At 38.3% G+C, this 15589-nt stretch overlaps 1 protein-coding gene across 2 annotated transcripts; it reads right to left on the minus strand.

Moving 5' to 3' along the window:
* Window positions 1-2258: 2258 nt before the first annotated feature.
* Window positions 2259-14478, minus strand: FGG (fibrinogen gamma chain). Of its 2 annotated transcripts, XM_072621313.1 has the most exons (10): window positions 14325-14476; window positions 14157-14201; window positions 13770-13950; window positions 13572-13665; window positions 11398-11528; window positions 10167-10300; window positions 9058-9242; window positions 7345-7622; window positions 3701-3867; window positions 2259-3063 (listed from the first exon to the last, which is right to left on the minus strand). In XM_072621313.1, exons 1-10 carry the CDS (start codon window positions 14400-14402, stop codon window positions 3049-3051), a joined length of 1308 nt encoding a protein of 435 aa, XP_072477414.1. In that variant the 5' UTR covers window positions 14403-14476; the 3' UTR covers window positions 2259-3048. The 2 variants fall into 2 exon arrangements, with proteins under 2 accessions (XP_072477414.1, XP_072477413.1); XM_072621312.1 differs by lacking the exon at window positions 2259-3063 and having other exon boundaries at window positions 3659-3867; window positions 14325-14478.
* Window positions 14479-15589: the final 1111 nt, after the last annotated feature.

Consider the following 15589-nt stretch of genomic DNA (forward strand, 5'->3'; position numbering starts at 1 on the left):
CTCTTTACAACCAGTTCAGTTCAGAAGTTCAAAATTTCCAAAGAGTTTAGCATTCACTTTTAGGTGTTAGAAATCAGTCAGAATGCTGAAAGTGAGAGGAAATAACTGTGTGAAAGGGGTAAAGATCGTGGTTTAATTTTTCACTAGTTCTCTTATAGCTATTTTAAATTATAGGATCAAATAGAGAGCTGGAAAGGGCTATAGATAAAGTTCAGTAAGTTTTAACCCCACACTTTACAAATGAAGAAACTGAGAGAGTTTAAGTCACTTGTCCAGTCATACAGATAAGTGTCTGACACAGGATCTGAATCTATGTCTTCCTAATTTTAAGTCTAGTACTCAATTGACACACCACACTGTCTCACCATCTCAAATTTCTGCTGCAACCAACTGACTGCCCCCCTTTTCTCTTCTACTGACTCCATATTTCTTCCACCAAAATAATTCCGGAGCCTCCACCTACATAGATGGAACTTGGGGAGGCTCCAGCTGCTCTTTGGTGAGTGGTCAGAGTCCACAAATAATTAACAGGATTCTCTTGATGTACACCATGATCTTAAGCAAAAACATATGATCAACAACAACCTCCTGGGTCCTTTTAGGTCTTGGAGTTGGAAATGGACATGGTGTGTTTGAATAACCATTGAGAAAATGATCCTACAGGAGTGGAGGGGGTTTGATTAATTTCAACCAACAGAAAGGGAATAGTACTCAACATATCTAGTGTATTAATTCTACCTGATCAAAGAACAGAAAGGTATTACCACAATTTAAGCTCTTTGGTTAATGTCTAAATTGGAGTTTCACTACTTTAGTCTCAGAATTTCAGCAAATTTTTAATGCTCCCTTATCCCCAACTATATAGTCATTAAGCAAAAACACTTAAATGTTTTTCCACCTACCACTACTCTACCACAAGGGTCTATTTTTACCTAGGAGAAGAGTAAACCAGTCAGGCAATGAGCTTAGAAACAATCTTTGTAATGATGATGATGACACAATACTCCCATTTTCAACTCAATGACTTGAAAGAATTCAAGAGCTTGATGTGATCTCATGTTTGTCTTTAATTAGTATCTTCCCAGAAGAAGATTTTTGCCTGAAGGTCAGTGATGTACATCAGACAAACCAGCTCAATATTTGTGAACTTTGAGCCTAACCCTAAAGAGTAGCTGGAGTCTTTTCAAGGTTCAACTGTGTGGGTGGAGGCTCCAGAATTCTTTGCAGCTTTACAAAGGAGTGAAGGTTTAAGCAGAGTGGGAAAAGCAAGTTGATTTTTTAAAGTGGAAGTGAAATAGATTTTAGATTATCTGCTACTTGAATTATTAGAATTACTACTCCCTTCCAGCATTATGGAAAATCAATGGTGGACTATATTTAAATTTGTTCTTTTGGCTGGTTGGAGGAAAGCAATTTTGTTCCCTCTGCCTAAAACTAATATGTATCAGCATATGTTGATTAATATAATCTAGAGAAACAGGAGTTTTGTAGTTAAGTTCATGGCAATGAGAAAATAGGATTTAGGGCTAGAAAGGATCTTGAGAATCATCTCTTTTAAGCCTTTTATTTTATAGATAGGCAACAAAGACTCAGATAGGTCCAATGATCTGCCCAGGGTCACCCAGCAAGAAAATACAGAATTTAAACTCAGATCTTTTGACTCCAAATTAAGTGCTTTTGCTGCTGAGCCACAGAGTAGAAAACTCGGGTAGCACAGTTTTCCCCCTAAACATTCCTGATCTTGTTTCCTGCCTATATATTTCTTTCTTTTTCTTTTTTTTTTTAATGCTAGAGGTGACTGATACCTGATATCATCAGTTGCGGGAAAGATGGTACAGAGAAAAGAGCACTGACTCTGGAGAAAGCTAGCCTATCACCTGGATGATCTTGGGCAAGTCACTTCCCAACCCTTGGGTGTTAGTTTACTCAGCAGTTAAATGATGGAGAGCTGGACTGGTCAGTTTCTGACATCCCTTTTGCTACATTCACCTAGATTCTTCCAGGCAAGTAGGTAAGCAGCTGGCTGCTATCCCAAACTCTCTCCACTGTGATATGGCATCTCAAAGAACTGTTGGTAGATGTACTATGTGCCAAGCAGAGAGAATGTACCAGGAAGCTTCCTTGAGCCTCTTTGCTCTGTATGTTCTCTATACAAGAGATCTACAAACACACAGCTTTGTTGTATGGAAAGGAGAGGCACATAAACATATAAATGTGTGAGCCCAATGCCACAAAAAGAAAAATCCAGGGCATTTCCATTGAATTCAATGCCAGAAATATTTATTAAGCCCCATGCAGGACTACTGTGCTGGGGGGAAGCACATTTTAGATATATAAAAAAATAAAACGCACTGTCCTTGCTCTCACAGAGCTTACAATCTCACAGTCAACAGTAATAGAGAATGTAGAATGAAATACTGAAATTCAGGCATAACATGAATGTTCCCAACATTGTAAATATGAGTGTCCCAAAAGTCCTAGTGCATTTTAAACCCTTAGTAGCTCAAAAATGCACTGAGGCTTTTGGAACACTATTCACTATATTTCCTTGGCACTCATTTCTTGAAATGGTTTAGTTCTCCAAGTCTTTGTGACTTGTGCTTATGGCTAAATGGGTCTCCTATTTTCTCTCGCTTCTGATTACTGGTATTTGGTTTCATCAGGTTTGTATCCCAGCTTGTTGTCCACTCTCTTGAAGTCAGAAGTTGTATCTTCTCCTTTTTCTACAATTTCCCCAAGTGTTCATGAATGCCCAACCTACAGTATGAGTGCCATGTATATCCTTAAATGTGAGATACCTTTGGTTTTGGTTAAGGATCAAGTAGTGGCATAGGGCACTTGGTCATAGATATTAAATTTTTAATTGAAATGGCACAGAGATAAATTATTACATGCACAAAGTTGTTTGTGACAGTTCCAATCCTGGAGCTCAATACTGTGGAAACGAAGTATGCGTGGCCTAACAAGTCCATTCTCCCACTGATAAAGCAATACGTCTCTGTTCAGATAAAAGTCCTTTAAAGTGTAGGCCATGATTGTAACATCCTTTTAAACATCTCCAACCTATGGCAAAAATGGAAAGAAAGAGAGAGAATTATAATTCTTTCCTTTAAATATGATAGTAATTAGATGTTAGATATAACAAATGTGTACAGGCTTAAAAATATTACCTGTAAATTTTTTAAACCACTACAATATATGACTGACAAACAATACTGAAATTTGCCTTAAGAATTGATCACTTTTGAGCAACAGATTGAACTTCAGTGTATAATCATAGTTTACATATATATATATACATATGTATGTATGTATAGATGCACACACATATATATTCCCTATATACTATACATATTTTATATGTACATGTGTACACAAATATATATATATGTGTGTGTATAAGATATATAATATATATGTATGCTAGAAACCAACATGTTATTTTTAAAATCAGCAAGCATGAAATATTCCTTCATGAGGTGTTTGTCTAACAAAGCCAAAGAGTAGGTGGTGAATTTCATCCTAGGCTGAATACATGCAGGATAATAATGGTCAACAACTGTAGGAAGTGATAGATGGAAAGAATATTGGAAAGGGAATATGTGGGTCTTATGGAATGAGTAGGATAATGCTTAGAAGAAATATATAGAGTGATCAATCATTTCTTAATAGTCTACTTTAACACATGATCTGAGCCTACCTGTTTGGATCCACCCAAGTGATGTTGCTGGCCATCCATTGAAAGTCTGTTGAATGGAATAATCTTCATGGTAGTTTTCTTCATAGAGTACCATCTTGACTTCCAAGTAGCCCAGATAATGCCATTATCATAGCCACTGGGAGTTGATGATTTTGAGTAAGTGCCCCCTAAAGCATAAATTATACAAATATATCTCATTAGTCTGAAACTCCTTGAAACATAAGTATGAATATGCTATTTTCTACCATTTATAAATAATATATAATATCTTCTATTAAAGCTTTGCCTCATTGTAGCATAAAAGTGACCCTGGGTTCTAGAGAGATGCTAAGTGCTGGTAAATTTGTTCCGAGGCTTCCAGTATCGACCCAGTATGGATCTGGACAAGCTTAGCAGAGAAGTTCTTCACTAAAATGTTGGCCACCAGATGATGACACGTGTCTACAGCAGCTCATGAAACCATTCACTAAGAGACTGTACTTTGTACCAGTATCAGCATGACTTTGATGTATTAAAGCAAGTGCTTCTGTACAACATGTAAGATTTTTGAAAATATTCTTAAAGCCCTTCTTTTTTATTTTAAAGCCCCTCTTAAAAAAAAAAAACAATTTTAGATGGTTGCCTTATTATGTTGCTAATATGCAAATAGATGAAAAAATATATGAAGTATCTGAGTTCATCAATGTGGGAGACTCCTGGTGTGGAAATTCCCATCCACCAATAGAGATTACATCTAATTTCAGTCTTGGTAAGTCCTGGGGAGCTGCCTGAGGTACATTGATGTTCTGTGATACACAGGATCAGCTGAAGACTCAGGTAGAGCTAGATTTAAGTCTTAAGTATCTCAGGAAACTCCATCATTCTAAAAATTCTGAAACATTTGATGTCTTGTATTGATAGATGGAGTTCCCTACACCATTAAAATTATAGGGCCAAAACCTAATAATGATAGTTGCAGTAATAATATTAAATCATATTTTAGTAGTAATTTTAAAATAATATAAATAATTGCAATGATAATAGCTAGTATTTAAAAAGCTCTTTAGGGTTTTCAAATCACTTTAGAAATTCCATCTTTTGCTATCCTCACAATATCTTGAGAGGTAGATGTTTATCTTTATTCCCATTTTACAGATGACAAAATTGAGGCAGACAGAAGTTATGTGACTTGCCCAAGGTCATACAGCTAGTAGGTATCTGGAGCCAGATTTTAATTCAGGTGTTCCTGACTCCAGGTTTAGCGCTCTATCTACTGTGTCACCTAGTTTCTCTCACCATTGATAACAATAATAAAAAATATAAAATTGTATACCATAAAAATATGTTATGATAATATTAGATAGCTATAGATACTTCCACTGGTAAAGGACCTACATGTGAATCCTGCCTTTACCATTTACCACTTATATGACTTTGAGGAAGTGACTTTATTTCTCTGTTTCCTCACTGATAAATTAAGCCATTTAGACTAGATGATTTCTAAGGTTTCTGTCAGCTCTACTCCTTCAGTCCTACAGTTTACAGCTTACATAGCACTCCACAAATAGAAGCTCCCCTACCCCAGACCAATTGTCCTGTTCATCCAGACCTGAGAGCAGCTATCCAGAGGAGCAACTCTGGAGGAGTCAAGACCTAATAACTATCTCTTCAAAGGCAGTAACCCTGGCCTCTTCAGCATCCATTGCTACTGAAGACTCAGAAAAAATGTCTGCCAACCCCTAAAAGCCTTGGCAACTATCTAGTGGTTCAACATCAGCAGCAGATATGGTCTTTTCAAGGACACCAAATGACACCAAAGAAGATGCATTCCCATCTGTTTTGCCAATGTATCCTAAAGACCCCTGAGTTTCTGATCTGACTTATAGCTGGAGCCTCCAATGTGTGTCAAAATGTGAGCTCTTTGGTAGTAGAGGATCTTTTGTTTTTTAATTTGCATCCCTACTTAGCACAGGGGATTGAATTGGTCTAGACTCATTTCACTTCAGCAATCATTTATAAATCATCTACTATGTATATATAGCAAGCACCTAATAAGTGGTTTTCCATTCATTCTCATTCATTCTGTCCCATATATATTATCCACCTGGAGTCTAGTGGCATTTCAAATTACCCTTAACACATCTAGTGGTTCTTCCTTATTGAACTTAGCAATTTTGAAGTTAACACACTTGGGTCATTTTTCTAAAGACAAGTCAGAAAGACTCAAATCCTCCCTCCCCAAGTTTACTTAATGGGGATAATTTGCCTATCTCCAATGGGGATACTTAACTGAGCCAGCAATAGTGTACTCCAGGAAATGGAACTGGAGTGTTGCTAACAGCCTTCGCTGTAGATGTTTTAAAAATGGAGTTTTTTAGTGCCCAGTACAAGGGTGAATCAGAAGTCATCATCATAGTACGCAGAAATGACCTTTGTCATACAGCTTTCATGATAGAAGCAGAAGTCAATATCCTATCAAGCAAGGAACCTGGTCTAATGGCCAACATGACACTGAGATTTTCAAGATAAAGAAGCCAAGGATAGTAAGTTGCTCAAGAGCAACATGTGGCAGCATTCAGGGGCAAATTTCCTTTCTTTGTGACATGACCTCAGGTGGACTATCAGTTAGAGTAATGCTCTGAAGGTCGAAGTCTATATTCTGATGGTTGAAAGGCTGAATAGAACTGAAGGACCTTGAGGAAGGAGGCCTCGAGAAGCAAAAATCTACACAAAGTTGACTGTCAATATCACGTTTGCTCTCCTACCTCCTGATCCAGGGACCCATTGCTCTCCCAATACCTCTTTATACTTCAGGTCCTCTGCTCTATTGCCCAAATTTCCAAACAGTACTTTATATTTTAGGTCTTTTGTGACCCCCTTTTATTAAGAAAATGCATCCTTTAATCCATTGCCTCAGTAATTTGTTAACAGTCATGCAGGTGATAAGACAAATATATATTTATCTATCTACACACATATACATATATATATGTACGTCCATACATCCATACATCTACATATATATATGCTCATGAGCACTCACAGATTATATTACTCAAGTGACATGTATATTTAATAAAGGAGGAGTTAACTTTTAGAAACAGTGCAGTAACTACAAAGAATAACTTTGATGGTGAAAATTAAATAGCCCATGCATGACAAATCATTGAACTGATAGTTTGCAGCAGTTGGATATTCTATGTTAGCGCCAAGCCTAAGTATTAGTTAGGCTTTATCCAATGCTGACCTTGAAAAGAAATATTAAAAGTTTCCTTGAAAAAGAAATAAAATAATAAAAGCATCCATCTGTCTCTTAACTCTTTTTCACTCATTTCTATATTTATATATATAGATATATATAGATATATATAGATATATATAGATATATATATATAGATATATATATATATATAGGTTCAGAGTTGCAAAAGACTTAGAGATTTTCCAGCCTATCACCCTTATTTTATGCATGAGGAATCTGGGATCAAAGATGCTAAGTGACTTGCTCAGTGTTTTTATATCATCTTACTAGGTTCACAGAGAGAGAGAAAGAGGCAGATTTTAACCTAGGCCTTCTGACCCCCAATGCATGATAAATGCATACTGGTATTTTTTGCCTAGCATAAAAATTGTATAATGAATCAGGAAACAAGAGATGACAATACCTTGGTAGTAAACACCATTGAGGTGCCCTGCATGACATTTGTTCATCCACCAGCCAGAGCCATCCTGTTCGGCGCAGTTGCCCTCAAACTTATCATTGTCATTGTCCCAGGTACTGAACTGCATGCCAAGGTGGGAGGTGAAAAACTTGTCACTCGGATCATCCCCAAAATCATAGCCATCAAAGGCATCTCCTGCATCTCCTCCAAGGAAGTAGCCATAGGTCAGCCGGTACTTGTCGGTTTCAGGTCCCACCTTGAATGCGGAGTAGTCAGCCGTGCTATAGGAAAGGAAACAGACCCATCAGTAACCTCTGCCTCATAGCTTCTTCCAAAAGCTTCATTTGTACATAATGACGTTTTTTTGGAAATAATCACCATTATTCCTAGAGGTTGTCACAGTATTTACTGATGAAGTACTCATTTATACTTCAGTTTCTGGCAACATAGACATGTGGGGCAGCTTAGAGATGGCCAAGACTCATGCTGAGTCTATGGTATCACATAGCAACCAGGAGATACCCTTCCCCTGAAAAGAAAATTATTCATCTAGCTATATGGTCTAGACTCAATTCAATTCTACAATAATTTGTTAAGTACCTACTATGTACCAGGCTGTGTGCTACGCTGATGCCAGAAGTCCAGATATTTTGATGAAATGGAAAAAATGGTTGAATTTTTCACTGTTGTCTGTATGTTTGACATTACGTAGACAGAACCCTAGTGAACCATGGCTATTTTCCTAATTATTACTTCTTGGTTTCTAAGCTTAGAAAACTTGAGAGAATAATAATAGCCCTTGAAGAAGTTAAATTGTTTTCCTAGAAATGTGTATTTTAAAAGTCAAAAAAGTCAAAAATTTTTTGAAGTTTGACTTTCAGAAGTCAAAAAAGGTATTGTCTTTGCCAAATGCATAAGTATAATAATATATTATTCTCAATCTGCAAACTAGTCCTGTTGGGAGTTGAAAGCCAAGCACACACTGGGGACATTGACAAAAGTACTGATAATCATGCTTACAACACTGCATGGAATTTTCAGGCTAGGGAAAGGAATTCTCTTCCAGGAAGAAATGTGAGGGAGGGACAGAATTTGATAATGTGTGTTTCCAGTTGAAGATGCTCAGGTAGACTATGTAAACATTCAGTTTCTTCGTTGGTCTGCAATGTTTAAAGAATGGGAATTTGTGAGATGAAAAGCTTTACTGTGGTGATATTTCTGCTAGTAGAAACTGACCAGTGTGACATAGACATAGAATTGATTTCATCATTCTACTGACATATTAATTTAGAAATTAATTAATTTATAAATATTTTAAATGGTTTAAGAAGATAACTCAGTGCAAAAAGATGTATTTTCAAGTTCTATGACTTGAACTGATCGAAGCAATTACTGCTCCTTTATAGGAATTAGGAAAATACAAAGCTGTAAGATGTCTCTCAAGTTGCACCTCACTGGTGTGATTTTGTGGAAATCAGAGCATTGAACTTTTAAGAAATTGAATTGGTTAAGAATTGGCTTAGATCCCTAAGCTCTTTAGCTGAAACCAATCCTCTAGCCATGAAATAGCCCAAGAACTACATAAATAACTATGAGGAGAGCTGAGTGCCACTTTGCATTTACCTTCCTGATTTGCCATGCAAACTCTATGGCAAACAACTAACAAAGACCAATTCCAGGGAGTCTTTGTCTTAAGATAACCCTTCTAAACTGTACCTGGTTTTGCCACTCCAGTCTTCCAATTCAATTCTTAATACGTATGGAATGGTAGTCTGGGTGGTTAGAAGGTGAATCTTTTCATTTCCCAGCCAAAACTCTGTGTTTCCACTTGGAGACAAATGTCCAAATCCTTCCCTATACTGAATCCAGTTTTTCTTGAAGTCCAGGCTCCCATCCAGTCTCTAATAGAAGATTTGCAAAGGCAAAAGCAAATGATTAGTGACCAACAAATTAATACAGCTGCAGCTTTGCTTTAAGGTATTGGTAAATGGATAAATTATTTGGATGCTATGAGTAAGGGCTTAGACTGTGGATTTTTGTTTTTATCAAAGGGGATCCATTCTGTGCTCTGTCTAAAACATCTAACAACCAAAGTTTTCAGCTCTCATTTCTTTGATAGAATAGTTGTAGCAGGAAGTACAATACAGGATTTATGGGTGGAAGGAATCTTAATGACTGTCTAGTCCAGAGCTGTAACTATTCATGTCAGGGTCCAGAAGAAGCATTATGGAATTCACCAAGGGTGAATAGAATGAATCTTAGATCAATTTTGTAATGCACATTGTGAGAATAATATAAGCAAGAAAATTTAGTTGTGAGGAGAGCTAATTACTGTAGAAACGTCTCTGCTGAAGAATGACTGCATGTGTTAACTTTTTTGGTACCCTCTAAATTTCATTGCCCCAAAGCAAAACCCCAGTCATCCTACATTAGTTCTAGTTCTGATCTTAATTTACAGCTTGGGAAGCTGAGGCCAAAAGAGATAACGTGACTTGACCAAGGCCAGGCAGATAATAAATAGCAGACTAGGATTTGAATACAAATCTCCTGGCTCTAACTGCCACTACACTAGATTGGTAAAAGTAGTTGATGGTATTGGCACATGAGGGTCATTACTGAACGCTCTGGAAAACTCTAAACTCTTGTAGCAACCTGAACCTTTCTAAGTTATTTTTCTAGTCCTATATTTTAAGATGGCATGATACTAAGAGGAATGTAGAGATTGAAGGTTAAAATTGGCTTCAAAGAAAACAGAAATAGTGATGATGATGATGATGATGATGATGGTGAAGAGGAGCAGGAGGAAGAGGAGAAGAAAAACATACCTTCTGAAGTACAGTCCATCCATTGCCTGATGAATCTATTTCACAGTAGACTAAGAACTGCGTCTTAGATTTTAATGGCTTGACAAAGTAAAGGCCACTTACTGAGGCCCCCTTGTTTGCAATGTCTTGACAATCTGTTGGAAAATCAGATTGCATCAGTCACTGAAGTTCCTCTTGCTTCATTCTGTGGCCACATTCTGACCAAGCTGGAGTTCATTCAGAGGATAGCCAGGATGGGAAGGGAGTTTGACATTAGGCTGTTGGAGAATAGGCTAAAAGACTTGGGAATGTCTAATAGGGAAAAGGAAGACTTGGTGGGTCTGGGGAAAGATATCTGGCTTTAAGTATTTGTAAGGCTATCATTTGGAAGGTAGATTAGACTTGTTCTGCTTGGACCCAAGGAGCAGAACTCAGAGTAATAGTGGAATTTGCAGAGAAGTAGATGTAAGGAAAAACCTCCTGATCACTAGGACTTTCCAAACATAAAACAGGCTGCCTCAAAACTGAGTTGGTTCCCTCTCATTGTACGTTTGTAAGCAAAGGCTGAATAGCTGATTGTCCACATGGTTGCAGAGGAAATTTTCATCCCACTATAGGTTAAACTAGATAGTCTTGAAATTCCTTTCAGCCTTAGAATCCTACAACCATAGTTTAGAATGCCTTCAGCATCTTAAGGCCAGGCTCCCTTTTCCTGCAAATTGCCCAGTGTTTCCCTGAAGGAAGATATATGCATATCATTCTTTTTGAACCTTGAGCCACCTAAACAGTAAAAACAGTAGACTAGCACGTATTAAGCATCTACTTTGTGCTGATCATTGGAGATGCAAGGAAGGAGCCCACAGTCTAGAAGAGAAGATAGCATGCAAACAACTATGTATGCACAAGACATATACAAGATAAACTGGAGCGAGTCTCAGAGGGAAGGCACTAAGATGAAGAGAGCTAGGATAGGCTTGTAGAAAATGGGACTTAGCTGCAACTTAAAGGAGGCCAGGGAAGTTCATAGACAAAGACCAGAAGGAAGAACATTCCAGGTAGGGGGGTCAACCAGTGACAAAACTGAGAGTTGGGAGATGATGTGTCTTGAGTGAGGAAGAACAAGGAGGACAGTGTCACTGGATTACCAAGCACCAGTTGGCTAGGTTCCAAACATTCACCCATAGAGTGATCTGTGGTTGGCATTCTGCCTCCGCATCTAGGAAGCTTATCCCTGAACTAATACCTTACTCACCCTTTCCAGTGGTGTCTTGTATTTGAACTGTGTCTCTGCAAGGCTCCTGACATTTTTCTTCAAGCTCAGCTGCCTTTTCTTTCAACTGAAGAATCTTTTTTTTGTTTGAAAGCAAGATGTCTTGCAAATACCTACAAACAAAACCAAAACCAAAACAAAGGAAAACAGAACAACAAAAAATAAAATAATGCAGGTTTTGTTTGACTCTAATAATTGTCTCTTTCATGAATGTTACCTTGGTTTCCCAAGAATTATCCAAGATAGAATTGTTTATTTTTCTCTTCTAGTAAAAATTGTATAATGACATACTTGGGGTTGAGGGTAAACATCCTAATCTACATGGAGAAAATAAAGAAACACAGTAGATATCATGAAGGCTGGCATACACTTTCAATCTGATTATCCACACCTAGAGGGTAGGCATGTGGTATGAAGGAAAGAACTCTCTCTGCCCTTTGGGACCCATTTTGATCTTACTCCTCATGAGGAGAAATGGAACATAAGGGGTGGCAGGTAGGCATCAGCATAGGCAATGAATTAAGATGTTGAATACTATAAAAGAAAGGATTCTGGGTTTGGAGTTAGAGGTCTATGTTCAAATTCTGGCTCTTCCACTTAGTATCTGTGTGATACTGGGCAAGTCACCAAACCCTTCAGGCTCTTCATCAGCAAAATAAGGACATTAGATTGGATGAGCACTAGGATGGCTGCCAGCCTTAGATATGTGATGGTCTTTTGGGGTTGAATAAGATGAGCACATGCCAAATAATTTGATATTAGCTTGCATTTCTGTCACACTTTAAGGTTTATAAAACATTTTTTCACAATCACTATATGAAAAAGGAAGCATGAATATTATCTCCATTTTACAGAATAGAAAACTGAGTCTTAGAGAGGGGACAACACCTGACATCACACAACTCTGAACATGCCATCCTGAACTTAAAACTGTTTTCTGACTTCAGTCCAGCTTTCTATGGTCCTATGCCACCTCCCAAGAAAGGAGACCAGAAAATCAAGAACATTCTTGTACCTACAAGATACAAAGAACCTACAGGGAACATTCCTATTTCTATTCCTTTTTGTATCTGCTGGAGTCCAACTTGAGGGAGCTCAGTTCTAACCATAGAGAGACCATATGTATCTGGGGCCTTATCCTCATAAGAGGATGAGCTATTGAATTCTTACGGAATGGGGCTGCAGACGTCTAGCACTTTGCTTTGGAATGTCTTCCTGACATTCACTACTCTGTCACTAAGGACAGATGAATCCTAAAGACTTCTGGGGTTTCATTATATTCACTTGCTACTACATCTTTAGGACCAAATCTTCCATTAAATCTACAGTTGAAGCCTCCTATATGTGTTGCATCTCCCATTAGAATATTAACTCATTGGCAACAGCGAATGTCTTGCTTATCTCTTTTTGTTTCTTACGCTTAGCATAGTGCTTGACACATAGTAAACAGTTAAGAAGTCCGTTTGTCCATTCTTTAATTCATGTACCATCTCTCCCAAAGGGCTAGGATATTTTAAAAACAATATGGAAAAACAATCAAAGTAAATTTCCTGTGATATAACATTCCCATGTTCTTGACCCTTCCAAGGGGTCAAAAAAAAAAAAGGCTTTAGTGTCAACATTAAAAAAAATCATTTCAATATTTCATTAACTTGAACATGAGATATGATACCAGAGGAAAAAATTACATTTGGACAGTAGAGATCAAAGGGAAGTGAAGACATCAAGGAAAACTTTCCTTTATGGTAGTAACATAAGACCATAGAAACTTAAGTCTAGAGCTTGAAAGGATTTTAGAGGTCAGTTAGTTCAATGCCCTGCTTTTATCTGAGAAATTTGAGTATCAAGATGAAATAACTCATGTAACACCATAAAATGAGTAAAATCACAGAGTAAGGATTTGAATTTGGGTCTTACTGACTCCAAGTTCCGTACTCTTTCCATTGCCCACAGACTAATATGAAAAAGGAAAACAAAACTGACACAGAATAAATTTCTATGGCCTTGAAATTCTCCTCTATGGTATATTTGAAATAGCTCAGCATATTGCCAGTTTTAGCTTTTGAAGAAAGAAAAAAATAGACAAAGAAAAGATCCCTCCCAGAAGTAAGTAACGTTGAATTTGCAATAAACAACCTATAAGCCAAAGTCCTTACTTAATACTGTTTTCATGTGTGAGAGCCAATGCTTCATATCTCATAATCTCCTCGAGCATCTTCCTTGACTTCTGAGTCACATCATCGATCACCTCTGCAGAAAAGGATAACACAAAGAAAACGTCAATAAAAGGCAAAGGAGGGGGGCAGAAAGGTTACTTTCTCTTCTAGTTCTTGCCATTTTGTGCTTGTTCTTACTTTGAGGTTTTGTATCAGAATTCTGGTTAACTTGAATTTTCTGGATCAGCAGTTTGGATTCTGATGTCTTATTATCAATATCCCTTAAGGTATCTTCCATATGCCGTAGGTCCTGGTCTACAGTGGTTTGGTATTTGTTTAAGAAATCTGCAATCCCGCAAGTGGTTGGGCAATAGCTACCCTGCAAGATAATCACAAAAGAGCATGTTTCCAAATTCCTCCCTAAGGTAAGAGCTCTGACCGAAGTCCCCCAGGGATGCAAATGACAGTGACAAACAAGCCCCAGTTGCTCCAAACCGTTAATTTCCTATGCCGTATGTCCTGGGTTTCTTATTATCTAGGTCCCCTTCCTGTCAAATACAAACTAAGAGACACACAACTACTTACAAATCGCTCATCCAAAATGCAGCAGTTGTCTCTGGTGGCAACATACTGTGAAAGGAAGCAGCAGAAATGTCACTAGCTGGTCACCACACTTTTTTTCCTGTGATTCAATTCCAAAAGTTGCATTTTTAAAAGTTTATATCATAATTGTAATGGTGTAGTCACACTTACTGCTTGGCATGTTGAAAAAATTAAGAGTAACGTGGAACAATACAGAGCTAACCTCCGGGGATGCCAGGACAACTGCATAGTGTCTGGAATGCTCTGTCCTTCTGTCCCTTGTCTGCAGAGCAAGCAACTGTTAAAACACCTCACTCTCTCCCTACCCTTTTATATGAACTCCAAGGCTGGTGCTAACCACAGTCTGTCAAGGCAAGCACTAAGAGGACCAAGAACCAATCAAGGGGCTGGTTTACCAGAAGGGTGGGGAAACCTCCCTCTCTCTCTCTGTCTCACTTTCCTGGGCCCCAGCCTACCCTCCCACAAATTCACAGATTTTACATACAAGTTCCTGCTCCACCCCTCTCATCCCCACACCCCTTTTGGTCAAAGCCAGCCTTTTCTCTCTGAAGCAACACTATCCTGAAAACCTGGCCAAGCATTAGTTGTTGGCCTGTGGAGATGACAAGAGACCAGGAAACTGTATGAAGCAACCACTTCCCAGACATGACTGAGATAACAAAGTGTGATGTAACCTAAAATAAAATGAACCCAGTTTGAATTTAGGAAGGAGTCCAGGTTCATTACATTCTTACCTACTTTTTACATGTTCTCTTCTAAGCCTTAGGATGGGATCAGTAGACATTTGTGCCAGAGTGGGGGTTATGGGACAGGGATAGAGTATGAAGGGGAGACTTGTTGTCCTCACCCCCCACCCCCAACACACACACTTTCTATGCCAAGTTCTCAGTACTGCCAGACATTAATGATCTTCAAGGCATCTTCCAGTCTTTCCAAGTTCTCCATTTTCTCAGCAGGAGAAGTGCTGGGTGGTCTTAGAATACGACCGCTATCCTTTTCTACCAAGCTGTAGATAGTCATTTGTATCATAAGATCCCAATACCATTGTAATTAATTTTTCCCTTTGGATTGAATCAATCAATTAACAAACATTTATTAAGTGCCCACTGTGTGCCAGACACTGCTTTTTACAAGCCCAAAGAATGAAACAATCTCTACTTGCATTAAGCTTCCAGAGAGAGGATGAGGAGGGGAGATGAAGGTACCGGGCATGGATTGGGGTATGGCTTAAGAGTTCAGAAAGTTATGAGTAGATCCTGGAGGGGAATAAAGCTAGGTAACCTGAACTCCTTCACAAAATAAAGGTCCCCAGAGGAGCTCACCAAGGGGAAAGAAGCAGGTCTGGGGAAGGATTATTCCAGGGTGAGGAGACTGCATGGATTGATGTTCCAGAGTGAGGAGACCTCAGGTGCTTA

The sequence above is a fragment of the Notamacropus eugenii genome, chromosome 6 (genome assembly GCF_028372415.1).
Source record: "Notamacropus eugenii isolate mMacEug1 chromosome 6, mMacEug1.pri_v2, whole genome shotgun sequence".
In the NCBI taxonomy this organism is placed as follows: Eukaryota; Metazoa; Chordata; class Mammalia; order Diprotodontia; family Macropodidae; genus Notamacropus; species Notamacropus eugenii.

What these genes read in the sequence shown, in the direction of transcription:
- FGG (XM_072621312.1), bottom strand. Translation starts at nt 14,402, where the DNA reads ATGCAGTTGTCCTGGCATCCCCGGAGGTTAGCTCTGTATTGTTCCACG. An exon ending in ACAAGACACCACTGGAAAGG is followed by an intron (nt 10,301 to 11,397) that starts GTGAGTAAGGTA and finishes ATTTTCCAACAG; the next exon opens with ATTGTCAAGACATTGCAAAC. An exon ending in GACTGGAGTGGCAAAACCAG is followed by an intron (nt 7,623 to 9,057) that starts GTACAGTTTAGA and finishes CCTTTCCTATAG; the next exon opens with CACGGCTGACTACTCCGCAT.